Source organism: Pseudopipra pipra, chromosome 2 (assembly GCF_036250125.1).
Source record: "Pseudopipra pipra isolate bDixPip1 chromosome 2, bDixPip1.hap1, whole genome shotgun sequence".
Taxonomy (NCBI): domain Eukaryota; kingdom Metazoa; phylum Chordata; class Aves; order Passeriformes; family Pipridae; genus Pseudopipra; species Pseudopipra pipra.
Genome location: NC_087550.1, coordinates 101,186,173 through 101,214,132, shown reverse-complemented (window position 1 = coordinate 101,214,132; position 27,960 = coordinate 101,186,173). Strand labels below are relative to the sequence as shown.

General features: G+C 40.7%; 1 protein-coding gene across 3 annotated transcripts; it reads left to right on the top strand.

Moving 5' to 3' along the window:
• On the top strand, positions 1 to 27,960 carry GEMIN8 (gem nuclear organelle associated protein 8). 3 transcript variants are annotated; one of them, XM_064646653.1, is made up of 5 exons: positions 16 to 116; positions 874 to 923; positions 4,287 to 4,326; positions 7,080 to 7,536; positions 25,952 to 27,960. In XM_064646653.1, exons 3-5 carry the CDS (start codon positions 4,324 to 4,326, stop codon positions 26,200 to 26,202), a joined length of 711 nt encoding a protein of 236 aa, XP_064502723.1. In that variant the 5' UTR covers positions 16 to 116; positions 874 to 923; positions 4,287 to 4,323; the 3' UTR covers positions 26,203 to 27,960. The 3 variants fall into 3 exon arrangements, with proteins under 3 accessions (XP_064502720.1, XP_064502723.1, XP_064502722.1); XM_064646652.1 differs by having other exon boundaries at positions 874 to 974; XM_064646650.1 differs by lacking the exon at positions 874 to 923 and having other exon boundaries at positions 1 to 116.

The following is a 27,960-nucleotide window of genomic DNA, read 5'->3' as shown; positions in this document are numbered from 1 at the left end:
CGGGCGGAAGCGGCGGGGGAAGCTGCGCTCGGCCCCGCCGGAACGGAGGGAGGGAGGGAACGCTGGAGCCGGCCCTGCTCGGTTCCATTCGCCCGCCAGAGCTTCAGGCTGCCCGGGTGGGTGCGGGGATGGCGGAGGGTGGCGGCGGGAGCGAGAGAGCCAAGGGCTCCGTGGGGAGGTGTGAGAGCCCGGGCGCCTGGCGGGGCGGAGCGGCGGTGGTTGTGGCACCAGGCGGTGGTTGTGGCACCAGGCGGTGGTTGTGGCACCAGGCGGTGGTTGTGGCACCAAGCGGTCGTTGTGGCACCTGTACGGGCGCGGGGCTTTTCCGTTCCTTTTCTCTGCAGCATGTCGGCCCCGGTCCCGGGGCGGCGGTGAGGAAGCTCGGGCGAGAGCGGTGCTCTGTGCGCTGGGGCCGGGGCACAAGGCCTATGTTCCTGTTCCATACTTCTCGGGTATAATTGTTTGCCCTGTTTGCAGAGGCGAGAGCTGCCCATCGCTTCTGTGAGCCTTAGAGTCACTGGCCAGAGTCTGGTCACGGCACGTGTGCCACCAGGAAATGAACTATGTAGTGGCGAGGTTTCATTCTTCCCCTTGTTTATAGCTAAACTGACCGGCCATACACGAAACATAAGTTTACTGGGGCTACTGATAGTTGTACAGCTTTTAGCACTTTGCTTTTAACCTCTGACTTTTGGCCCAAATAGCTTTCGGGTTTATGTCCTGGACCTCAGAGAATAAAGACCCTCTTTTGGGTAGCCACAGATGATTACACTGTCTTAGCCTCTGCTCGGGCCAAAAGAGCCATAATAAATAAGCTAAAGCTTGAAAACATTACTTTGCCTTATGTGTGATTTGTATCCCTTCCATCCACAGCAATTGCTGCTGTTGTTGTAAGGAGACTCGTGTGAACATCATAGTGATAGGTGGGTCTTCACAGCGCTCCTGTTGGGATGAGAAGCAGCTGTAACTCTGCTGTAAGTGCTGGACAAGTCTTGTATTTACTGCCATTCCCAAACAAGAATGCAGTGTATAGTGTTGAGAATTTCTGCCCCTTCTTTTTTAAGGGATATAACTTTTGCTGCCAACTGTCTCAGCAATCACAGGCTTATATTTCTCCATGGCTGTAACTAGGGCGCTTCAGTATTAAAGTTAACGTCACAGACTAGCAATGCACAGTATTAATCTGAAGCACGGGATGTCAAACTGCTTTTCAGACATTTCCCTCTTCTGTTGGTAATTTTACACCAAGAATAAGCATCAGAAGTATAAAATTAAATAAGTGTTTATGGGAGGATGCACACACTTGCTGAAATCAGGAGAAATGTACCTGGAAAAGTAATTCCTGTATGCATATTCTAGTGTCACGTTTTACTGTGCATCTCTTAACTAACCTAACCATTACCAGAAGCTGGATGCTGAGTTAGGGACAGCTCTGGCCTGACTGAAGACGCCTCACAGCAGGGACAAAAGCAGCAGTGGGCTGAGGGGGTGGTCAGCTCTCTGTTGTTTGGGGCATTTCTGATTCAAACATAGTTGGTGGTTTCAGGAAAGCTTTCTGTAAATGTGTTTTTTGGAACCTGCTGAATTTAATGACATAACACCATGCAACAGGTTAATTAATTAATCTTTTGTTGATCAGTGTTTTGAATAGTTGAACCCTCGCCGATCTCACACTGAGCTGTGAGTTGTCCCTGTCACCTCCAGCGTGGCCACCGTGTGGCAGCGCTGGATCCAGCACACTGCTAGTCCCAGAGTGGTCCCAGAGTGTGACTTATTTACTAAGTTATAAACTCCAGTGTGTCGTAGTTGTGTCTCACGATATGACAGACATGGTCTCAATTTCTGTTGACTCCAAAGAAATTAAATGCTGTCATTGCTTTGATCAGATTTGTTTATTTTCACTGATGCTCACTTGCCTCAAGCTGGCAAGGGGACAGGCGTGTTTTGATGAAAGGGAGTACATCCCTGGTTAATTATCAATGGAGAAATACTTTAAAAATGTGCAAAGGAAGTAAATAATAGTAATAAAAAATTTCCATCATTAAGGAGCGGCATAGGCAAACAAATCTCCTCATTTTAAATTTTACAGTTGCTGGTGAATTTCATATGTTCAATTGCTTCAATATTTTATTTTTAAAAGTGTAAGTTATAGAAGTAGACTATCACATTTGTTTTCTGCTGCTTGTCATGTTTCTGATTTTATATAGTTTGTTTTGGAAGAGTAATTCAGCTGAAAATAAAGCAAACTCATTTTTTAATTTAGTGTCCAGGCTTGCAGCATTGTTTTTCTCTGATTTATATTTGTAGCCTAATGTTTCATAAATTATTTAGGAAAATAATTAAAGTTTCTGTATTTGGCAAAACAGGTTTTTCTTATTTGGTAAACTAATAAAGCTGGATACTTTTACCAGGGTTTTTCCCCTCCTTCCCTTTCAGAAAGCATATGTACATGTTGTGTATTAATAATAGAGTATCAGACTTCACCACTTACTGCTATAATTAAACTCGAACCTGATTTTTGTTTATGCTGAAGCTAGTTCAAAGAATTTTTTGTCATGTAGGAATTAGAGTGAACATGAAAGTTAAACATGTCCTTTTTCTGAAGTGGAAAATGAAAGAATCGGCTGCATGGGCTTAGGTTTCTAAGTATGAGAAAAAGACATTATGGCAACCTTTACAGCATCCAGATGTGCGTGGGAAAGAGACAAAAAGTATATGTGTACATCATGAGAGAGTGGAGATAAAAGTTTTGAAGAGGACTGTTGTTAGAAGGGGATGTTTGAAATGCACAGAGATGGCACAGGGATCTTTTATGCATGTGTGGATTTCAAGTCTTACAGGTAATCAAAGTGTTTTGCAGTGACCTCAGTGCTAGGTTTCCTTCTTCCTCCAAGCAGGCAGGAGAGAATAAAGTGAATTCACCTGCTTTGGTTGCCTGAATCAGAGTGCCTGGATCTTCAGCCTTTGCTGGCATGAGTTGTCCCATCAATTGCAATGGGACTGCTCATGTATGTAGAGCTTCTTGTAGTTAGGTTGGTGTTACCAGGGATTTGTGAGTTTGAGCTTAATGTGGGCTTTGGAAAGGACAGAAATTTGCCTTTGTGATCGCCACATGATTTGCATTTTGTTTGGATAAAGCCCATCCCACTGTCCTTTCACACAGTTTGACTGTGTGAGGCAAAAAGCTGCTCTTTAATCAGTATTGTTACATATGAGGCAGAATGCAACTGGTGTATGTACTGTACTCATATGCATTTTGAAAAATCATACTTTTATGCTTTTATAAATCTACAGCAGTTTTAAGTGCTGTCTTGGCAGTATTCCAGTGTTTCTGGGAAGAGTATTTGACCATTTCTTAGCCGTAGCAATAGGTACTTTAATATACTGAGTTTCTTTTACCTTTCACTGGCACTCACCTACCAAAGTTCAAGTTGGGGTGAGAGTATCAGGAGAAATATGTGGATGAAACAGCTAATGTCTTAATGTAATAAAATAATTGCCAAATAGGGAGGGGATCCAGAATATTTCTCATTGATTCCTACTGGTAAATCACAGTGAAAATGTTGGTAATTAAAAATCTCGCCTGGTGGTTGTAGATGTTATGTTCTCCCTCTTTCCTCCCTTTTTCCTTCTTTTTTGTCCCCTTCATCTGGTTGCCCCTCTCCTTTTAGCCTTTTCCTCCCATTTAAAAAATGTGGCTGCAATCTGAATTGACTTGTGTTTTCTTTATGGGAGGCAGGATCAGAGGCTGAAAAAGAAAAAAGTGAAATAGGGGAGTGTATGAAGTTTATAAGTGCACCACAGGCTTAAGCAGAAATCTATTGCTTGAGTGTGGTCAAGATGGATTGAAACATTTAATGGCAATTGCTTCTTTTGTACAAGCCCCTGTGCAGACACCGCGAAAAAGGGAGAACGGCGTGTTTCCTTGAAGTGTATAATTTTTGTTTGGTATTAATTTGGAAAATAAAGGTTGTAGAAGCATGAAGTATGGGAGAAAAATAGAAAAGAAAAAGATAATGGGAAAAGTGATCAGTCGCGGCATTTTAGGCTGCATTGTGTGGAAGGCTCCCTTTTACCTTCCTTACTGTAATGGGTAATTTTAAGAAATGGGATTTTTACTGATGTTAATCAAAATATATAAATGAGAGACTTCAACTAGCCACAACAGAGAAGGTATGTTTAATAGTTGTAGGCCATAGTACTCAAATACAACAAACTATATTCAGTGCCTGTGGCAATCTTAATACATATATTACGAATTAAAAAGCTACTGTTTTCTTTTCTAGTTCAACTTGATCATCACCAGAACAAACTCTACAGGAGATGGTAAGAGGTCTTTATGGGTTTCTGTGTTACAGCTTAGTCACATTTAAATACAAAATGCATACAAGCACTTATTGAACTGTGAATGCAGACGTGTAAAAATTAGATGTGAAAGTAGCTAAATTGCTTTGAAAATAGAATTCAGATTACAACAATGAGTGATTTGTGTACTCCTGGGAAGACTCCAGAGACATAACAGGAAAATAACAGAGGACTCTGATCATTTGCCTTAGATTTATAGCTTTTGTTTCCTTGAGGAAATCTCTTATTTCCATTTATTCCACAGCTGAAAAAGCACAGACACAGAACTGAGTTAGACTAAAAGTGTTCCTTTCCCTTTTCCACCCCAATGTGAAACATCTCTGTAATTTCTTTTTTAACAGATGTATTTTTAAAATTCAGATGTAAGAGGGATTTTCAAGGGTCGCTTCCAACAAAAAAAACCCACAAAAAGTAGTTGGACAAGCACCAGGATCACAGTTCTGTCTACATGAACTGGCTTTTTGTCTTTCTTTCCCCTAAATTAACAACTGGAACTAGTCAGCTAGACAAATCAACCAGCTGGATTCCAGAGCTTGCAGTAAGGTCATCAATGCCCTTTTTAGAAACATTGTAAAAGAACTGGAGAAGATTTTTGAGCTTTAAAAGAATGTACTGTCTTCTTTGGAGATACACAGAATGTAGGAGATACCTGCTTTTGTCAAGCTTTATGGTGTTTCAAAACTGGATTTTAAAGTATTTTAATATTTAAGGTATAAAATAGACAAAATGTTTTAAAAATAACCTGTGAATGTGTTAGATTTGATAACAGGACATTCTCATCTGTCTGCTGAAGGATGAGGAGTCAGTGTGACATTCTTAAGCAAAGGGAAACAGTAATTAAAACATAGTTCATCCTAGCTTTTAGATAATTGGATGATTAAGAATGAAGAAATTCCATATGGAAGGCAGATGCTTTTCTTGTACCCACTCATTGGGAATAAATAATCTAAACTTCATGGTCCGGTAGCTGTGTAATGTTAGACCAAGAGGAGACTAACAATGAAGTTTCAGCTCCGTGAATTCTTACTTTTCAGGAAAGATAAGTTGTATGCACTTTTAAATTATGTATCTGAGCTCCATAGCCCTTCACAAATAGGTTGTAGTTTTTGATCAAAATATCTTAAGGAACGTAAGTTTGTTGTGGTGGGTTTTCTCTATGTAGTCTGTTAGCTGAAGGTATTTTGTTTCTGAGAGCACTTAGCAATGACCTTAAAAAGAGATAGCATTTATAGATCTCTTTTGGGATAATGGACTCAATTTTGCAGAAATGTGGCAGCATGGGAGTTACAATTATTATTCCAAACTCATTTGCATTATTACCTGAGAAGCAGAAAGTGAAAACAAATGTAAGTAAGCTAAGTTAACCTTTCTTGATAGTGTTAGCATTAAACGGAAAGTATTTCTTGGGTTTGTTTTTTCTGTTTTGCTTTGGGATTTTTTTCCCAAGGAATCATTCTTTAAGACTATAGAATGGTGCCGATCAAGAGAACAGACTTAAAGATTTTTGTCTTGTATGTCCTTTAAAAAAAAAAACTTAATAAAGGACTGTAAATGTCACATTCATCTTTGAAAACCTCAGTTAATCTTGCCATAGTTTTGAGTGTTTGCCAAAATATGACTTAATTAAAATTTTCCAATTTGAAGTACAGGCTTTCCATTTTAGCCCAGATATAAGATTTTCTATGGAAATTAGGATGTGGGGGGAAGGAAAAAAAAAGATTTGCTGTTTAGTTTACTTTATGGTCTTTTAAGATCCTTTATTATTACACTTTTTGAGAGCAGGATGAGAAGGGAGATGAAATGGGTTGTATGAAGGGAGCTTAAGGCTAGAGGAACTGTGGGGCTTTGTAGTTGCTGGTGAGGTGAAATCTGAACAGCGTAAAACTGGTTTTTTTCAGGAAAACTAAGATTTACTGGAAGACAGGAGAAGGTGTGTTACAGTATGTTTCATTCTATAGAGCTGTTTTTCTCCCTGCTTTATCAGTGACACTTTATTACCTCTTTTCATGTTTTGATTGCTGATGAGCACAAAAGGGAGATTTGCTGGCAGCTTGCATTTGGCCAAATACAGTCTTGTTTTTGATCGAGGCCATGATGGATATATGAACTTGTCTGAATTGCCATTTGACCTTTTCTGAGAAACTTTGGCAGGCAGAGGCAGGAAGTATGTTACTGGATAAAATGAATGCCTTTGTTTAATATGGAGGAATTTTAATCTCTTGTGTTTTCTGTCTGCGGATTTGGAAATCAGGTGTGGGTTGTAATACCTACACCTTGGAATGATTCAGTTCTTACAACTCACGCGAGTGGCTAAGGAATTGTGGAATATATGCACACAGCACATTCCCTAAAAAGAACTGATTCCCACTGTAGTAGCACGAACACTTGGAAAATACCTTCTGGATACTACAACTCCTCTATTGCTAGTTCTTCACTGGTAGTTATGTTGATGCAAAAACAAAGTCTTGTAGGAGTAATGAAGTGTAGGAAGTAATGCATGTGCACTGTGTTGTCATTTTTCAAGTGTGCATGTTTTATCATAGGTAAAGGATTACTAGTGGTTAAAAGGCAGAATTGTGCTTGCATTTACAGTGTTTCTCCCTTAATTATTGTTTTTCTCTCTCTCTCTTTGTTTGTGGCTCTTTATTAAAAAAATAAAAGGGGGAGTTCATTTTTTTTTTTGTCTTTCCCTCTCCCCCATGTTTTGGCCACAGGAAGACACCGAGCCGTGGTATTCTCAGAAGGTGTACACGAGATACTGGAAGCACTATAACTTAGCCATGCGCTGGATGCGGAGGCACCAGAAAGCCTACAGGAAAGCCATGGAGTCCTTTTATCACCTACCATGGCATCCTCCTGCAGCCTCTCCAAGTAGCCTCTACTCAGACTGGGATGGGAATGATCTCCCACATACCCGAAACTATTCTTCCAGCTGTCGACCACATGGCGTAGCTCTGTATGGTGGGGGAGCTCAGCAGTGCTCAGGTGCTCACCGAGGGAGGGAGGATGCTGAAGAAGTCTCTGAAATGGAGGAGGATGCTGAAAGGGACTCCGAAATGGAAGAAGGCTCCGAGTCTGAAGGGGAGATAGAATATGACTTGAGTAACATGGAGATCACAGAGGAGCTTCGCCAGTTTTTTGCAGAGACAGAGAGGCACCGGGAAGAGCTGCGTAAGTCCATACTTGTTCTGTGTTTTCTGGTATTTGATGGCCATAGCACCAAGTGCTGGATGGTTTCAATTTTTACAGGTTTTGCAAGAATTCTCAGAAATAGGCACTGCAAGTGAGGAAGCCAAGCAGAATGAAGCAGGCAAAACTGATGGCTGCGCTTCAGTACCATTTATTAGAAATAAATCTGTGAAAATGCTTGAAAGTTTTTTGGTGAGGGAGAGAGAGAGAAAATTGTGACTGCAAAGAAGAGAATAACGCATTTGTTCAGAGGACAGTATTAATCTTCAGCGCTGAAGAAAAAAACCAGTGTTTTTACGGTTAAATCTAGTTAGCATGCTGTATTTCTGAGAGGGGAACCCACAGGAAATGCTTTATTACATCACTGAACCCTAGAGTAAGCCTCAGTGTATTTTATAATGTGGAGCAGCCATTTTGCTTGTTATTCTTTGGCTAACCTGACAGTAAAATTTCGTGACCCTTTTCTTCTCCCCCTGCATCCTCTTCATTCTGTACTGTACCACAAGTTTCTCTTTGTTTCGCATCTTGATCTGGACCCAGGTCCTTTAGGAGGGATTGTAAGCCAAAGACTTAAGATTTTTCTCAGGTCTTGATCCTCAGAGGTATTGGTCATCTCGTTTCTGTGAAATCCTTAAAAGAAATAAAGGATTATGCTGTACTTCATTGACACTTTACTCATATACAGATGTTGCAGGCAAATTTATCATGCTCTTTTAAGAAAGCAGAATGATGAAAATAACTCTTCGCACATGATTCCGGTAGTAAATGCCCAGAATGAATGCTTAATAGAGCTTTCTCTGAAAGAGAAAATGTTCTAGAAAGGTATAATAAAGGCAGTGATTGGGAGGGAAAGACAGAAATGGTTTTATTTTAAGTTCTTTGATTAGAAGGTATCCAGTGAGCTGAAACAATTCAGCCTAACTTCATACTTCTCATCAGTATGATGCACAGTTGATATAGTTAGCAGAGGAAGGTGAGTTAAGGAGCTCCGTTGTAGTGCCTGACATGAATCCCTTTCTCATCATGCTTTTGCAGAATCAACTTGGTGTTCTCTGGGTAAATGTTCCTTTGATGAGGTACATGATGCTTTAAGATGCTGGGCTGCTTCTGGAAATGCAGAACATTTTCTTTGGATTTATTTTGATTGTTATGGTTAGTGGTGTTTAAAGGTATGCGAGTGATTAAAGTGGTATACTGGGAACTGGGAGATCTGGGCTCAGAGATGTTCTCTGTTCCAAATATCCTGTATGACCTTGGTATAGCTATTTAATCTCTTCCTGACCCCTTGCTGGCTGCTCTTGCTAAAAATATGATTTAGTTCTTTGTGATGAGCAGGTGAATTGGGAAGAGGTTTGTGACTCAGAATACAGATTTTACTGCTTTTCCTTCCACCACAGTGGTACTTGGAGCCGTTTGGAAGGATTAGGTCTCTGCTGGGTGCTACGTAGCAACCTACTTCTGCATAAGTGTAACTGCATTCACTTCAGTGTCACTGTTGCAGATCTTCGTGCAAATGTAAGTGGGCTCTGGTCTTCAGCTACTGCATGCCTCAGTTTCTTTAGTAGCTTCCCTGACAAAATGAGGATAGTACTAAGTAATTGTCTATAATTCCTCAAAGCAGGAAAAAGTAAACAAGTACTTGATTTAATTGCAATTTAGAAGTGCCACAGAAGTCTTAGGTGAATGGTGCTATCTAAATGCTAATTTTGTGAGTAATTAAAAATACATTATAATCTTGCTCAGAAATAATTTTTTCGTGCATCGTAAGGGAAAAGGAAAATAGAATAAATTTTTTATTCTGTTGAAGTTTCTCAAAGAAAAACATAAGCACCAAGGAGCAGGGGAAAGTCATTGTTTCCCTGATGGTGTGGAAGTGAGCTTGTATGGAGTCGAAGGCAATACTACTGTACTTTAAGAGGTAGTTTTACTAATTTTCCTGGTTGCTGTTTATGAACAAAATTAAATGTAGAAGTTCATTAAGCTGTGATCCATAATGATGCTATCATGTTATATCTTTCATATTGTGCAGAAGAACAGTTGTCATTCTGTATTGATGCTTGAGAAGGTGGAGATAATGCATCCACAAAAGAAATCCATGGTTATTTCAGTATTTTCTCCTTAATGCTTTTTCCTTTTAATCCCAAACTGCATGTCCTGGGCTGCCTCCTCTACCTGAGGAGCAGATTTGTAGAGAAACTTGGGCACTGTAAACCTCAGTAGTGCCTGAAATTTAGGCCTCCATGTCTGAAAGAGGCATTTGTGATGGTGAGGTAAGAGTTTTACATATTCTTTGAAGAGAATGGAAATGTTTGAGTATGTCAAAGTGGAATACCAACAGAGATCTTGATGATCAGTTGAAGTGTAAGCCAGCCCTTAGGGAACATTAAGGGGAAGGCTGTGCCTCATGTTTTCTTCCTCTGGCATAAATAAAGGGCTCCAGGTGGAATTCATAGCCTTTGACCCCTGCTCCTTGATATTCACTTGAGAAAAGACACCCAGCTTGCTCTTCCATTAAAAGAAGAGTTTGCAAGAGTTTGATACATGTTTATCTGCAACTTACATGGGAAAAAAGCAGCAATGGGACAAATAGAAGATGGAATTTGGCACATAAGGAAGGGGATACTAATCTTTGTGAAGGATAAGTTCTGTTAGTCTGGCGTTTTTCAAGCCCTGCAAAAATTAGGAAATACTACACAGCATTAATGCAGGTGTTTTGGACACGCATAGTGAGAGTCCAGATTTTCCAAGTAAGATATAGTTGGTTCCCACACATGATCCACATCTCGTCAGCATGTAAAAGGATAATCAAATAGACTAAAATGAATACTAGCTGATGTCAGACTCTTCACTTACAATGCCTGATCTAGGGCCTGCTGGAAGTGAATGTGATCACAGACATCAGAGGATAAGATCTTGCAAACTTTAACTGTAAAAAACTTAAATAAGCCTGAGATGTAGGTGGCAATGAGATGACTCGAAGATCTTGGAGGTGTTTTCCAACCTTAGTGATTGTATGATTCTCTGGTTCTATGAAAGACCTTTGTACCTGGATAGTGACATACAAGCCTTAATGCTAACTGCAAAGAGAAAAGTTTCAGAGATAAGAAAGCGATTGTGTCAGACTAGCCAAAGAAGAAAACTTCAGGTGCATTTCATTTTTTAGTAACTGCCGCAGACTTGAAGAACAAGCAGATTCCTTACTGCAGTAAGCAATTGTTTTGTTTTCACAGTGGGCATTTGCAGTGATTGGCTGACTTGCAAAGTAAGGGCTTTGGCAAACTTGCTGCATGATTTAACACTTCTGCAGTGATATAGTTCACAAGCAACCTCTTTTAAAACAATCTCTTCTTTTTTGCCTTGAATTCATGTCAAATTCTTACTAGTTTTTATATTCATGTCATGTGTTGCAGTCAAGTTACATGTTCCTGGAATGCCCAGAAGTAATTGCGAACATAGTTTTGCTGAGGCTATATGAACGCAGACATACTAATGCACCACAAACTTATCTAGATATATGGTACATTTAGTTAAAATCCCTTACAGACAATTTTAATTCCTTTCCTCTTCGGTTGTGTCTTCATACAGAATCATAATTATACAGAATCATAATAGTGATTTTCTCTTTTTAGAGGATTTTCTTGTCAGGCTAGTCTGTTGTTCTGGTTCTTCATGTAACTGGGGATCCTAATAGACTATGCTCCTTGGGGGTATTTTTAGTTGCGTTTAAAAGTCTTCCCTCTGGCTGTCGGAGAGCATGAAGTTGTTATCCTGGGTTACCATACCTGTCAAACCTAGGCAGGGTACCAAATTCTCCAAGCATCCAGGATGTAAAGGACAGAATGCAGTAAGTTGCCTTTTATATTTGCAAGAATTGAAAGGGCAGAAACCAAGAAAGGAAGATTCACAAGCCTAACAATTCTGTAAAATGTCTAATTGCACATATTTATTACACTTTTAAATTTAGCTTTTGAAACGTAGTTTGTCCTTATGTAGTTTTTCTTTGTTCCCTTTTACATAAAAGAGAAAACACTGTAGTTGGGTGAGTACAGCACTGCGAGTACATTGAGAACCATTCTGTAGTAGTTAACAGGAAACGAGACAGTGTCCTTTATTTAAAAACAAAGAAAAGGAAGGGAAAGTACCATCATGTCAGTTCATTACTGAAGGATAATAGTCTGTCATTTGTTAATGCTCTGAATAGTTTTTTCCATTAAAGCTTCTTTTTGTATTGCCCACACATACCCTCCAGCTTCTCCCAAAAATATCGTTGTCTCAACTTAAAATTTTCATGCTAAATGGAAAACTTTTCTTTAAAAAATGAAAGGAAGTGGTGGATGAAGATGTTTCTTTCAAAACTGCAATTTGTAGGTTTTTTTTCCCTCAAGTTTCTTTTTCTCTGAAAGATCATAGTTGCCACTGCCTCTTTTGTGAAGAGGGAGTAATGGAATTTTCTGTGTTTTGAAATTTGTTTGAATTGTACCAGATTCGTGAAGCTCTTGGTTTTGTTTAAGGCCTGCATGCAGCTTTGGAAAAAAGACTTTGATTCAAGGAGTTTGCAAGTATGTTTTCCTTCTTTCCTTTGCTTTTGGTAAATATTTTTGTCCTGTTTTGTCTTTTTCTCCATCAGACTGTAGCTCAAATTCTTGAACTACAAATTCCTGGTCTCCATCATTTCTGTTTCTTCCTCCCTGCCCTAAGCTGTCCAAGCATTATGGATGGTGAACTTACAAATATCTGATCAACTTCCTTGACTTTATCAGCCTTGGCTGACAAACTTTTTGACTGCCAAAAAGCTTTGTTTGGCATGAACTTTCACCACAATCTTTAGAAGTTGAGTTGCTGAAGCTTCTGAGAAATGCCTGTGAAATAAGAGCGCTCTCTGCAATGTGTGTGGGTGCTTGAGATGCTTTTGAAACATGTTTTTATGCGAGCTGAAGAAGAAATGTGAAAATCACTCCTTTTGTACCACACTCTGATCTTGATGATTGAACCTTTTACTGTGTAGCAGCAGAATCTTGTCAAGTGCACACACTGTGTCCAGTGTAGAGGCTGTGTTATTTGGTACTGGCAGCCAAGAGCTGAGAAAGTGCCTCCTTACTAGAGAAACAAGGAACAGTCCCACAGTTTTCACTGCTTTAATATTAAAAACCTGTCAGTACTTGCAAAATTAAAGGGTCTGAATTGCAGTTGGAGAGCAACAGTTGGGCACAGTTTTATATCCATTTCATGATAGACAGTGTTTTCTTTGTAATAAGAGTATCAATTTGGGAACGCAGCCATTCTTAAAATATATGATAGTCAAGAAAATGTCCTTGGATCTTATGCTAGGGACAGCATTTGAGCTTAGGAGAATGTATAATTGCTGTGTGACCCTGTGTCTTTCCTATCAAGCCAACACATTTGCAGCAAGTGGACGTTATGCTGGACAGGTGTACTTGCTGCTGCAGGAAGCAATGGAAAAGAGACACTATAAAGCTTGAGGAAACTGCGCTTTTGGTGTCACTGGACCAAGTGCAGTGACACGTGGATATCCTCTGCTGTGTGATCTGGAGAGTTGCGTGGCAGTTTATATATATATACCTGGAAATTATATGTAAAGTCTTTCTTATTTTTATGTGCCTCAGGCTGAGACTGACAGTGTTGGCGACCAGTACAAGGCCAGGCTTCTTGTTTTGCTGCTAAGGGATGCCGCACGTTTCAGCTCCTAGTAGGTGGCATCTGGGGATGTTGTGGACTAATCTCTCGTGTGCAGTGTGGAACATTGGGTGGAGCCTGGGCCTGGAATGCCACTTCCCTATCTGCCAATGGCTGTATTGGTCTCAGTTCTCCCTAAGCATGCTGTGGAGTACTGGTATTTGAGTTACAGCAGGTTAATGCTAGGAGTGTGGGAAAATAAGCTCATGTGGTTCAGTATAACTGTAGTGTAGACATTGCTTTAAGAGGAATGCCAAGATGTCAAATGCCTTTACTTCCTCTTACATTTAAAGGAAATGAAGAATGCTGTCCTAATATGTATGTATTACACTTCAGGAGTTTGTGTCTGAAATTGTCACCCTTTGTCAGTCTGCTGTGTTCCTGTTATTATAGTGAGATGGTACATATGTTAGGTGACTTCTCGAGAGGTTCAATTTATTCATCTTTATAAGGGATTTTGAGTACCTCAGCAGGAAGTAAGCAAAAACCTCAAGTGGTAGAAGGATGAACAATATGATCTGAGAGAATTGTTCTTTACAGACTTTAACATGTTATTCCTGTGCCCAGAACGCTTCTTGTTGACATCTTTGCTGAACAAATAAAGGATTGGAGCTACCCTGTCTCCCAGAGGGCTATTATCCCGAAGTTTTTCATAAGGCAATAAGAGAAGTCTGGTAAACTTGAATTGTTGCTGTTCTTGCTAAATCAGTGCTGTGGTAAAATTCCTTCTGGCTGGACTTGTCTTGAAGATATGGGAATAAGATGTGCAGAACAGAGACAGGTCATTGCTCCTCTCAGCTGCTGTCCCCCTCACCATCCATGTGCTAGAGCTGCTTTTGATAACTGTTTCTTCATAGTTGCTGGTCACAGAAGGATCTCCTGGAAATAGGTCAGTAGCTTGCTCTGATGCATTAGCTATTGGAACTTTCTGTTTACAAAGAAAATAACATGCAGTAATTCAGTTTTAGATGAGATAAGCAGAGTGTCAGTGCCTGTTTTGTGTCCGTGGGGCTTCCAGGGTTTGAGGGTATTGCTGTGACATACCTGGCCCCTGCAAAGTTTTGGCAAAGAACCAACAGGTGGGCCCCAGGACTGAGAGGCCACGTGTGGAAGAATGAATCCGTCCCCAGTCTTATTGTAAAAGCAAAAATAGCTTTCAGAATGCTGTTTTGGAGGATTGCTTCATATGGGAACAGTTTAGTGTGGGAAGATGCAGACACTACTTACACTCGGAACTGGTCCTGGTAATTTTTTGAAGGCAGGTCTGCCTGCTTGCTTATTCCATTAGCATCTGCAGCTGCTCTGAGTGGCTCCTCTAGTCTCCCCTTCATTCTTTGTCCCTGCAGGGGAGCCTGTGAAAGCAGCTGCAGCTGCTGTGGAAAAAGAGCAGGTGAGACCATGCTGACAGACACAGCTCTAGAGAAAAGTGGCATAAAAGCATCTCTGTGCTAATCGCTTGACTAGGGCAGTCTATCTTCACAGTTTATGCACTTTTCCTTTTTCCCTAAATTTCTCAATTACTGGTTCCATCCGGGTGCCACATGCAGAATTTCTGGATCTCTAAATGATTTTACTTAGGAGAGAGCTCTGTCTCAGTTTTCTGCTAATAAATCCGAATTCATCTGCCTTTAATGTGATACGTTCAGCCTCATAAGTGAACAGTGACAGTGTGGGCTATGAATTAATACAACCTATTTTGGTATCTACCTGGGGGAACTGTTGCTGTAGAAAGAGTGTTTGAAGTTTCAGGGTGTTCAGTACTGGAGTAATTGAGAAAAGCAAATGTCAGAGACCAAGGTAGAAATGGATGTAATGATGATGTCTGCTTTCTGTGCTCATTATCTATGAAATCTGCTCAGAAGCTACAACAGAGCATGGCAGCAAAATACCTCAAGCATTACACATTTTTGGTCTCTCTGTTATAAAGCAAACCTCTTGTACAGATTTGCTTGGAGACATATAATTTACACCTGCTGATTTTAATGGAGTGTTGTTAATTCCAAAACTTCAGAGGCACTGTTTGGTTTTCAGCTTCTCTTACTGTGCCTTAGTTTTATCAGAAGCATCCAGATGGAATTCACATCCCTCATCATTAGGGAAGAGTGGGTGCTGTGATGGCAGAAACTGAGAGTCTGGAGACTTCCATCTGCCTGGGTCTTTTCAAAACTCAGTTCTCATGCTCAAAATCAAGTGAGAGAGACAGGCAGAGGCTGTTACACCACCCATCTGAGACTTGAGTGGCCTGTACAGGTTTCCCTCATGGCCTTGGATGTGCCACCTGGGGCTAGATCCACAAAGCTTTCAACATATGTGGAATTTTAGAAACTAATATCCAAAGTAATAATCTTTCTCTTCCAACCGTGCCTTCCAGGAAGAAGGAAGCTAGTCATTTATACCCAAAGGTATACCCATTTATACCCAAAGGATGATGCATCTTAAACCCAAAGATTTGAGGGAACATTGTCCCTCTTGTCTTCTCAGGGCCTGAGTTGAGCCCCTATGGCACCTTGTGATGTGATCTACTGTGAAGCCTGTTCCAAGGAATCTAAAGCACCTCCTGCTCTATGAATTTGTGTCCATTTTCTTTTTATTTGGAGGTGTGATACAGGAGTAATAGCACTTCCCTGTCACTCAGGAAAATAGAGAAGGTTGACATGGCAACATACCAAGAAACAGTTGTGCTGTGGCCCTATGAAGTACTCAGTTCATCAGTGTTACAACTGGTGCTGGCCTCCAAAGTACCCAAAGCTGTTTATGTGGATATTGGAATTTCCCCCTGATATTTTGAAGGACATGTGTCTTAAGTTGCTCTGGTACACTGAAATCATGGAGGTAATGTAAAGTGAAGGCTAAATCTTAAATGAATATTTGTACTGAAATAAATAACACGGGTGTTACACTGTTGAGTGTTATTGTTCACATTAACTGGGTAAGAATCTCTTAGGTTTAATTTCATTTGTAGTTGCTGAAGTGCTTGTTGCTCTGAAAGTCAGCTCTGTATTCAGAGAAATTGGAGGAACTTTGCCAAGGAATGTAGGTCTCCAAAGAACATGCTGGGCCTCAGCATTTTATGGTTGTTCAAATACTAACAAACCAATGCTGCTGTTCTTTCATTTCGCACAAGCCTTGCAGAGCACCTTCATTTCTCTGCAATTTCTGATGTGGTTGCCGAGCAGAGGGTTGGAGAACTCGCTTTAAAATTCATCAGTTGTCATTTCATTGGGATTTTTGGCTGCTGGTATGATGGGAAGGAGGCTGAAAAATGTTGAAGAGTCCAGACTTTGAAGACTGCATCGTGTGACATGTTGATGGAGGAAGTGTTGAGGTGGTAGATCACAGAGCAGCTGGCTGGCTTTGGAGGAGTGCAGGAAGAAGTATCTGCCTTTTTCTGATCTCTCAGTTTCTCCCTAGGTAATGCTGGTGGTTCGTAGGGAATTGCATTCCCTGCTTTTGTGTTCTTCTCTTGGCCTTAGGTACTGACCTCTGTCCTGAACAGACTGTCAGGCTAGATGGGCTTTTAGTCTGATGGCTCTCCTTGTATAAAGTCTTCTCTTCATCAAGTCACTGAAATACTTGCTTCGTGTGTGAATTATCCCACTGAAGTGACAGGAGAGGTGGAGCTCCTGAGTGCTAAGAAGTACAACTTAACTTTCTAAAGGGTGAGATGCTAGCTGCCTCTTTGAAAGCAGACAGTGCTGACTTCTGCTCCAGCACCCAACCCTGGAATTTCTTCTGAAGTCGAACATTTTCCATTTGCAGAAGGTAAAATAGACGGACATCTGCAGATTTCCTCTGGCATATTTTCCCAAGGTTTTTTGTTGTGTTTTTAACACTGGGCATAGCAGTTACCCTCATGTATTTAAGTATATTTCATTTAATTTACTAGAGTGCTGAAATGAGCAATGAGAAATGGAAAAGGTCATAGTTTCCAAAGCTGCCCCTCAGCCCTTTCTTTCACGAGTTGTGATATGCTTAACTCATTCCTTTAGGTTTGACCCTCTTTCCAGATATCTCTTTCCAAATGCAGCACACACACAGTTTACTGGCAGCATGGAGAAAATGCGTATTTACTTGCTGAAATTAATTTTCTCTGGATCAGACCTTGTTATTTAATTCTGCATGTCTGTGGTAATATTAAATTATGGATGTGCCAGTTAACTGAAAGGTCAGTTCATAGTCTACTTCCTTCCGAAAAATCAGCAACGTGGCTACAGGTTGCTCTCCAAAAAAATGTTTTTCAAATGTTTTTGATAACATAGCTTCGTCATATCAGACAATAAACCAAACTTCACTTCAGCACTGTAGTCTGTGGCTGTAGTCAAGAAAGAAATTTCTGTGTGAAGTTCAAATGTGTGAGTTTCATTTAGAAGACTAACACAGGCTGCTTCCTTTTTATTTTCCTGAGAACACCAAACTCAGTATAATTTAGCTGTCTAGCGCTCTGTGCATCGTGAAACACGTTCTTCCAAGTGCATATGCTTAATTTCTATTCAAGGTACCCATAAAAAATTATTGTGAAACTCATGTTTCTTCAGCATTCTGGTTTGCTTTTAAAGAAGCACTTTTAAATTTGAACATTTCCTTGTTCCAGCTCCTCTGACTGTGCCATACATATATGTGTAGATATAGTTATATATAGATTTAAGTAATCCTTCTGTTTACTCTAGCAGTGTTGTCTTTGTCTGGCATCAGCATTGTTGCCATCAGTGACAGATTGGAGTTGTTTTGGGGGATGGGAGTGCAGAGTCAGCTGGTCTGTATTTAGTCTTATTGCTGTAGACTTGATCCTTACTAGAGGCATCTGCCAGTGCCTGATCCTGTACTAATTTCTAAGCAGTGATCGGTCAGCAACTTCCCAGCAGTTTAATTCTGTCAGATGGCACCAGTGCAGTCTGAACACCTTGGTGCCTCTGGTGTGATACAGACTCTGATTACGCTGGGCTCACCTGTGTGTTTTCTATCCTAGATGAGCGAATGCCTGATTAGGAATTACATTAAGAGCATTCAAATTTCTAGAGCAGGCTTTCACTTGAGGATCCACTGGACTAGCTTCGTGTTCATAGGGTTTAATTGTTTCAGTTCATTTTCTGGTTGGGATAAGAATATCCCTTTTTAAGGGTTTCATTGTGAAGGTAAGAGAAGAAAATAAAAGAAAGGTGATTTGATGTTTAGCTGGGCAGTAACCATTGTAGCCTAGTGCGAGTGTAAACATGGACATGAGGGCTTATATTGTTTCCCTGTAGGATTGTTGGCAGTTTGTTTTGGAGACCACACAACAATCCTTCTCAGTTTTTAATCCTATTTCTAAAACAAAAATCGGCCTCTTTATTCTCCTGTTAGCTGTAAAACTTGCCAGTTACTTAACCCAAATAACAAAATAATATGAGGTAATTAATTCTTTAAAACATTCAGGTAAGACGGATTAATTACAGTGTGGCATGTGCTTAATTAACTTGAGAATGATACATACCACTCAGCAGCAAACCTGAAAATGGAACACCTTGGTTCTAAACTTCCTTCCTTCCTTCCTTTCTGTTCATTTTTATTTCAAAGGTAATTTTCTTGGTAAGTAATTTTGTCCTGTTTCTACAGAGCTGTCCTCTTCAAAATGTGTAGAAAAGTTGGGTTACAGTGAAAGAGAAGGTATCGGAGTACTTCAGATTTGTAAAATCTGTTTGCTGTCTGCTTAGGCAGCCTTTTGCAACTGAGTTTGTCTGAGGGAGTGCAGTCTCTCACCTGAGACTATTTCCTGCTCTTACGAATAGGTTTCAGTTGGGCTGTGCTTCAATCTCGGTGCCAAAGCCAGGTTAAGCAATTTTTCTTCTTAGACATTCGATCCTGCTCTAGTGTTGCCAGGACACTGAACTGTACCAGAACTAAATATAACTTGTTGGGATTGGATTTGGGGTTTTCTGGGGTGTTTTTTTTGTTTGGTTGGTTAGTTGGTTTTTGTTTGGGTTTGATTGTTTGTTTGTTTGGGGGGTTGGGTTGGTGGGTTTTTTTTAGGATTCATTGTGTGGCCCCTTACACAGTTGTAACGTCATCCTTGTAACGTCAGCCTGGGAGCTGGAGCATGCAGTTAAGGGAGAAGGAGAGGAGCAGAAATTGCATAAGCTGGTTTTGTAGCTGAGGAAAGGAAAATGTCCACGGAACCATGGTTTCAAACTGCCACAAGCTTGCCAAGGAATCACATCTGCTCTTACTTCAAAGCCTGCAACAGAAATTTTTTTTTTTCTTGAGCATACTGCATTGCTTGTAGATACATGTGGTGAAATATTCAGTTTCTTTTAACTTATTCCCTCCTCAACTAGCAGATGGAAATTTTGTCAGTGTAGATACTTGGGGCTTTAATACCTTCAGCATCTTTGTGGTGGTTGTGACTCTGTTGAAAGCTTAACATTACAGGCAATTACTCGCACTGGAAATAATTTTTATTCCAAATCAGTGTTTTCGAGCCAGGTACAGCATTTGATTTTTCTGTGTAGATGAGACTGCTGGCATAGCAAGATATGGCCTAACTGTCTTTGGAGATCAGACTTCTGTTAAAAATGGGAAAGGGAAAGTTACATGGTGTCATGGGGAATCCTTTCATCAATTTTTTGCAAGCACAAAGTTTTAAATTTAAGAATAAGTTTAAATGGAAATCTGTTTTCCCCAAGCCAACTTATACCTAGAATGAGGCTGTTCATTCTGCTATAAAATCATCATTTTCTTTTTTCAGTATGTTTCCACAGTTTCTGTAAGTTACTTAGTATTCCAAGGTAACCCTCCAGTAAGCAACACCGTGCTGTTTTCAGCAACCAAGAATATTTTATCTTTACAGATGTGGAGGTGAGTCACAATTGTTTGTATCTCGCAGGCTCCCACTGTTGGAAACTCTTGTCCTGCAAATCTTTGCACTTGACAAAGAGTAGTACTTGAGATGTCAACCCTCTGGAAATCCAGAGCTCTGTAGAGCTCTGCAGAAATTAAACTCCTTGAATATCCTGTTTACAAGTCCTCAGATTTAAATCCTTGTTTTGTTGGAATTCCTTTAGGCAAAGATTTTGTTTTTCCCCATGCTGTCCCTGCTTCCTGTAAGTATGGGCACAATAAAAGGGTCTGATTCTATCACCTCTGGAAAACTCTTATGTAGGTTTGTGGTAAAGGTATTTAGCTTTTCTAGGAAGATGAAGGAGCTGGCATTTTGCGAGAATCCTGTGTGGGCAGAACACTTAACACAGCAGATAGGCTCGTGGGAAGTGGCATTCAAAGAGAGAACTAGGAGTTTTTAATCAGTAGAAATGGGTAGTGGTTTTAACTCTGTTAGTGTGGGCTGCTAGAGATCAACTCAGGTAGCATTTAAGATGAAAAGCTCAGAAAGTGCACACACAGCAGTAACAGAAAATAATTCATCACTTGAAGTAAGCAAACAGATGTGTGAAGGGGGCATAGGTCAGTCTGAAATCATGGAGAAGAAAAAACACATCGGGACTGAGTAAAGTGCAGTATTTCCTTGAAGAATCATGAGCCAACTAAGCAAGAAACTGAAAGTCAGTAAAGGCATATGACACTTAGGAGGAGCAAGTCTCTTACTGTAGCTACCATTGTGTGGGGCAGCACATGGCACACTGCAGGGTGTGAGAACTGAGGGACCTGTGGGGAAGGCTGGCTGTAGAAGAAACGTGTTCAGATTGCATATGGTCACTGGCTACAGTCAGCTAGGGGTTGGATGCATAAATATTGAGAGCTAAAAATGGTACGAGGAACTGCACAATGCTGGGTACGAATCTTTCATTAAAAATCCGACATAGATAATTACCCTCCCTACTTCTGTGTCCTTTTAATGTTGCAAAGTCTCTCCATGGAGACATTTTTCTGAATCAGGGAATTTATTTGGATTTTGTTTTTGAGGTTGTTTTTTCCTTGTTTTGTTTTGGTTTTTTTCTTTTAATAAGAAAAGGATAAATTCCGGAGAGGAAATTTTTTTTATTACTGCTTAAGCTTGTCAAAGGATATTACAAAGAAAGAAAAGTTAAGTGGATCAAACTTACAGCAAGTGTGTGACAATTGCATTTTTATAAAAAAGGAGAAATAAGACATCTGAGTTGCTAAGGGCTTGTGGGGAAAATAGCTTATATCTTGAAGGGCTTAGGTCATTGTCTTGCTGAAAGTATATAAGGTCATTTGTGTGCATATGAAGGCCCAAATGCAGCGAATAGTTAATATACTAGTTACTGTTCATCCTGCTTCTGGCAGACCCTGGGGATAGAGGTAGTTGTCTGTATTTGTTCACTTTGATTTTCAGCTCGTACACACCAGATTGAAAGTCTTCCATAAAAGGTGGGGAAAGTGGCGGAGGGGAAACAATAATCCAAAACTTTCTTTCAAAAGGCCTGGAATCACTGAGCATGCAGTATGGGTTAGGAGATATGCTTGTTTTGGCTGGGGTAGAGTTAACTTTCTTCACAATGGCTGGTATGGGGCTGTGTTTTGGATTTGTGCTAAACACAGGGCTGATAATGTAGAGATGTTCTTGTTATTGCTGAGCATGGCTTACACAGAGACCAGGCCTCTTCTGCTTTCTGTGCTGCCACACTGGCAAGGAAGTTGGGGGTGCATGGGAGGTTGGGAGAAAACACAACCAGGACAGGTGACTTGAACTGACCAGCGGAATATTCCAGACCATATGACATCATACTCAGTATATAAACCTGGGGGGAAGAAGGAGAAAGGAGGGGATGTTTGGAGTGATGGCATTTGTCTTCCCAAGTCACTCTCACATGTGATGGTGCCCTGCTGTCCTGGAGATGGCTGAACAGCTGCCCAAACATGGGAAACAGTGAATTAATTCCTTGGGTTAGCTTTGCTTGTGTGCATGGCTTTTGCTTTCCCTATCAAACTGTGTTTATCTCTACTCATGAGTTTTCCAGCTTTTACCCATCTAATTCTCCCTCTGATCCTGCTGGTGGAGGAATGAGGCTGTGTGGGGCTTGGTGGCTGGCTGGGGCTAAACCACGATAGATCTCGACTTTTTTTCTTCATGGTTAAAAAATTATATTTACTGTGTTTGGTAAAAAGTGTCCCAACTGGTTTTGGCCAGGTAATGATGACTTCCCAGCAGAGCTGGACTTGGTAGGAATAAGTTAATTTTGAAAAGAGATTCGAGAGAGAAAGAGCATCTTTGAAAAGAAATGGAACTGACCAACTGGGAAAACGTCAGCAGTGCTTTTCCTTTGTGCAGGAACCAATTACCACTGCAGCTGCTTGCCTGCCTTGTGACCATTTGCAAAATACTGTTCCATGATTGGGGGAAGCTTGCCAGTAGTTGAAGCTGAATGCTGTAAAAGAAAGCATGTTTATTTTAGTCTGTGTGAACTGGAAGGAGGAACTACTTAGAACTGTGTAAAAATTACTTGTTTCATGTCTATAACTTGGCAGCACAATGACTTGTGAATGTGGAATGTGAAACTGATCTGAGGATGAGCTGGGGACTTCATTGCTGCAGGCTGAGAATTCGTGTTTGAATAAACCTTGCTACCTACTTCATGGATGAGTATTTGGTCCTTGCTTCAGAGAAATTCTGGTTGCCTCAGTGGGCTCAGGGCTATAGACAGTTTATAATTTTGGTTTTTTCCATTGCCTGTTGTCATCTTTTCGATGAAGAGGTAATTGCATATTTAGCTCAAGTTGCACTGCTTTGTATTGTTTTTAAAATAAACTCTAAGGTAATGGAAAGAACCCAGACTGCTGCAAATTAGAGAAGTTCTACTTTCCAGCCCCTGCCCCACCAAAGAAAGTTTAGTGTTCATCTCAACAGGACAATGCTTTCTCTGCTGTTATCTATTCCTTGTATCTGTGTTTGACTGAAAATACTGCTTTTGGAAAAGCAGCATTTGGTTTCATTACTTCTTTCTCTGATTGTCTTTGAGTGCAAATAGTGCTGCCAACTGTGAGGTGGTCAGACACTGGGACGGGTTGCCCGGAGAAGTTTTGGATGCCCCATCCCTGGAAGTGCTCAAGGCCAGGTTGGATGAGGCTGTTAGCAACCTAGTCTAATGGCAAGTGTCCCTTCCTATGGCAGGAACTATATGGAACTATGTGATCTTTAAGGTTCCTTCCAACCCAGGCCATTCTATGATTCTTTCTGTGACTGTGGATTTTGTCACAGTAGTGTCTCTCCTCAAATAGCGGATTTGAAACTGCAACATGTTCCACACAGCTGCAGTAGTATTACCAGCAACAGCTGTCATGTTCTATGCTCAAATTCAGCCTTTGGTGCAAAAACTATGGGTCCCTGTAGCCAGTTTCTGTCCCAGGCCTCTGCCTGGACTCTGTAGACCTGATTTATGTGTCTGCAAGTGTAATGCAATCACTCTGGGACTTTTTTTAACCAGTAGCTGTGGAATAGCAGAAGTCAGGTTAGAAAGTTAAAGGCAGTACATCTGATTAGTGTAAAGTAAAACATGTGCTCCAGATGTCCAACAGGTAATTTTGAGAACGGAATTTAAATTGGTATTATTATTTTGATTGTTACTAGTAGGATCTGCAGATTTATGAACTGCTCAGTGCTACAAAATGGAGATTGATGTGCCCTAAACTGTAATCCACTCATCCATCATAAAGCTTCTGCTACAAACCTATTTAATTACCAAACAGAAGAATTCATTATCTATCTCCAGAGAAATTGATTTTTCTTAATAATAAAGCATTAGTGTGTGCAATGAGCTATCAGAGAGCATTCTATGGGAAGCAAGCGAGGAAGCAGCTGTCTCTAGCATGCAGCTGTGGAACTAAAGAATAAAGAATTTCCATGGGCAATACAGAAGTACAAGGAATTATCTTTGTGGCCCAAGAGAGTTAACAAATACGAGTTCAGTTCATTACCTTGCCAGAGTTTTGCTGTGGAGAAACATTGGTGTCCCGGGAAGTGGGTTTCGATGGGACACAAGTGACCTGTGTAGTCACCGCCTGGGTGCTATACCTTGTCCTCAAGAGTGCTGAGCTCTCTGCAGACAGTGTTAGCTCCTCCTTTAATTCAGACCTTCTGGTTAAAATGGCCTGACACCAAATAAATCTGACTCTTCCAAAAGCACATATGGACTCTAATGTATGTTTCCATGTGAATTCTGGCAGTGCAGCCAGTTCAGGGTGTGCCCTTAAAGGAAAGTCACAGAAACGGCTTTCTGGAACAGATTGCTAATAACTCCTCAAAGCCTTCTGTCCTTTGTCGACCAGCACAAAACTGTGAATGGTGTTTCAGATGACAGGACAAAAGCTTTCTATGTCCCTGTCAGACAAACAGATCCCAAAATTGAAGTTTCTGATTATATTCTTTAAAATATCTATTTTATGTGAATGAGGTATAGGAGATAATTCCTTTAGGAAGGCTGACAGGCAGTTGGCTGCTATATATACTGTACTTTCCAGTATAAAAATAAACTGCAGATGTTTGACACAGATCTGTCAGGATACTTAACTTTGGGTTGGGGTTTGCAGATGTCATGTGCGTTGTGGAAGCTAAATCTTCGCCTTAAGGGGAAAGAGGGAAGAGGTACATGGCAGCAAACACTGAGAAGCATGTCCTGTGTGTGTCTAATGCATTCTGACCTGTGGACGCTGTCCTTTTTGCTATTTAAAAAACCCAACTGCTGTCATTAGTAGTGAACTGTGTCACTTATGCAGTTTTGAGGACAGTCCTTTGTTACTGGTAGGCAAAGAAGTTCAGCTGCCAGGTGATTTTCTACATCTTGTAAAAATGTCCCGATAAGAGGGGAGTTTTGTATAGAACTACACTGTTTTAACTGTACAGAGCATTGTTTGTTTCATCAAAGCAGCACCCAGGAAGTGGAGGTAAGTTTGGACATGCAAAATCAAGTTCTCAGTTGGGCTTACCAAAGAGAATTTTTGTTGACAGATTGGTCCAAATGTTTTGCCTCTGTAAATTGTTTTAAATCCTCTTTAAAAGACCTGGGGCAAGGATTTATGTTGTGGTGTTTCGTTTGTCTTCAAAGCAACAGAGTAAGGCTGCCAGCTGTGAACTTCGAAAGCCTTGAGAAATGGATGAGGTTGGATAGTTTACTAAACACAGTGCCTACAGCTGTGCTCATTGAATGCACTTAATGGCAGACATGACAGACCGATTTGTTAATTTTCATAGAGTAGTAACTGATTACATTTTCTCTTGGCTATGATTCAGCTAAAGTTGCATTGTCCTGTGCATTATTTCCTTTCTCAGCTACTAAGTCATTACTTTGGAAGCAACTCTCCTGTTTGTTTGGGGTTTTTTTGGTTGGGGGACTGGGTTGGGATTTTTTTGGTTGAGTTGTTTCTGTGTTTTTTTGGGAGAGGGATTGTGTTTTGGTTTTTGGTTGTTTGGGTTTTTTTTCTTTTTTCAGGGCATGTGTATGTTGGGAAGAAATGAAGCAGTGCTAATTTTTGCTTACTAGTACTAATACAGAAGTTTGCTACAATTTTAGGATTCAATTCCAGGGTCTTCTTCCTTTCTTCCCACTTCTTCCAGCCTGCCTTTATTATGATATTTAGTAGGAATGTGTCTTTATGCAAAATGAGCGCAGCTGCACCCTAGAATGTGTGAATTTTGGCCTTTTAAGACCCAGCAAAAATATGAATATGTCATATTTTTAAAATCTAAACTGAAGCATGATTGGCTGATAGCTGATGGCTGTTAGTAATTTACATCTCTTATGGTTTGTTTGTCTAGGGAGACAGCAGCAGCTGGAAGCTGAGGACCCGTACGTGGAGGCTGATCAAGACCTTCACAGGAGGACAGAGCGTTCTGTGGAGCCGCCGACGGAAAGGCCTGGGGAGAGGCGAATGGCAGAAATGAAAAAACTGTATGGTGCTGATGCTGCCAAAATCCAGGCAATGGAGGCTGCCATGCAGCTTATCTTTGATAGGAACTGTGACAAAAAGCAGCCCAAATACTGGCCCATTATTCCCCTTAAGCTGTGAGTACCTGGACTGTGCTCTGACATGACACACAACTGTGCCTCAGTCAGGTTGTGCTGCTGAAAGAACAAACTGCCAGTTTGGGTTTTGGGTGGGCTTTGGGGCAGAATCTGGCAAGGACAGCATGTGTGTCTTTGGCCTTTGTTTCTTTTACACTGTCAGCAATACTCACTGTCTGTTCAACCCACATACAGTTGTCAAGTAGTAATAGGAGGGATGGGAATATCAAGCCTGTCTTAAGTCATGTGTTTACTTGTTTGATACCTGCCTGCCTTGACCATGCTTGCAAGAAACAACGATATCTATACTCAGTGAACTGGGAAAACTTAAAATTATGCAAATTAGAAAAAGACCATAGGAATTGTCTGCTCTTACTGTTTAGGAACTTGAGTGATCCCATTTTTTAGTCTTAACACAATAGCATTTGGATCCTGTTTCACATAGCACAGCTTGAAGTGTTATGTCTGCTAATCTTGGATTTTTTTTGAGAACCAGGAGCCCACTGGCCAAGATACAACTTATCAAGTTACTGTAGCCCAGACGTTTGAATTCTTTTTCAAAGGTTTATAATAACGCAGGAAGTTTTTCTTCCAGACTGATACTTGTCTGACAGAAGTTTGACTCCAAAGCAACATTATATGGAAAAATGTTTTAATGAAGGGGGTGGGAGGGTGGGACAGAAACCTGATATGGTCCTGTCTGTTAGAGGTCTTTTGAGCAGAAGAGAAACTTAAGAGGACACAACATTATAGGGGACAGTGCATGCAGTGATTTTTGCTATTCTAATAAAAAGCATCTGGCAGGTTTCAAGCTTTACAGAAGGCTTATTATTTTGATAGACTGCATCTGAACAATGTATATGGAGGTATGAAAGACAGGTAGCCCTGCAGGCTATGTCTGTTTTACGTGCAGCTTTCCAATGCTCACCTGCACACAACATGCACAAGACTTAAACACAAGCAGGTGGATGTGCCTCTGTGTGTACTCATCCGTCTGCACAGGCTGTTTGGTTCCATTTCTGTCGCTCTCTACTTTTGGTCAGTTGTGTTTGCTCCACTAGTAGCTAACAAGGTGGAGTGAGGCACACAAGTGGTCTGTGTAAGAGAGGCAGAACTGGCCCCTCAAAAACAATGACTCCTTAAAAAATGGTGCCGTGAATACTTCCAAGGACTCTCGGTGAAGCACTGCTGCTACATCTCATTGTGTGCTGAGGGGCTGTAGTTTGTCTCACAGCGTTTCCATGCCAGGGCCAAAGAACCTTCTGCTCATTTAATAGTGACATATTCATCTGTCTTTCTGGCAGCAGAGGAAGGTCACAACTAAAATTCTGGCTTCAGTTTATTCCCAGTGTATCCAGAGTATCTCTGAGGCACGTGTAGTTCGTAATGCACACCAGCAGTTGCTGTGCCCTCTGCAGCAGCCAGCTGCAACAAAGCAAGTCTGCAATGCAGTTTGAAATATCTTTGCTTTTACTAGTAGTTACTATGTATTTTCCAAGCAGCATTTCCATGTCAGTTGTACCTCTTTCACTTTGGTTGTGACAAGATGAAGTTAAATTGAACACTGATGTTAAAAAGCCCCCAGTCTCCAGGACTTATTACTGGTGTGATTAGTCTGAAAAACTTCAGTGAGACAGGAGAGGGAAAAGGGTTATTAACTGTCATGCATTTGTCTTCACTCTTGTTTTTGGTGGGTTTTGTCAAAAATTTGGTGTTTTGTTTGGGTTTCCTTTCATTGACCAAATAAATTTTCTTCATAACA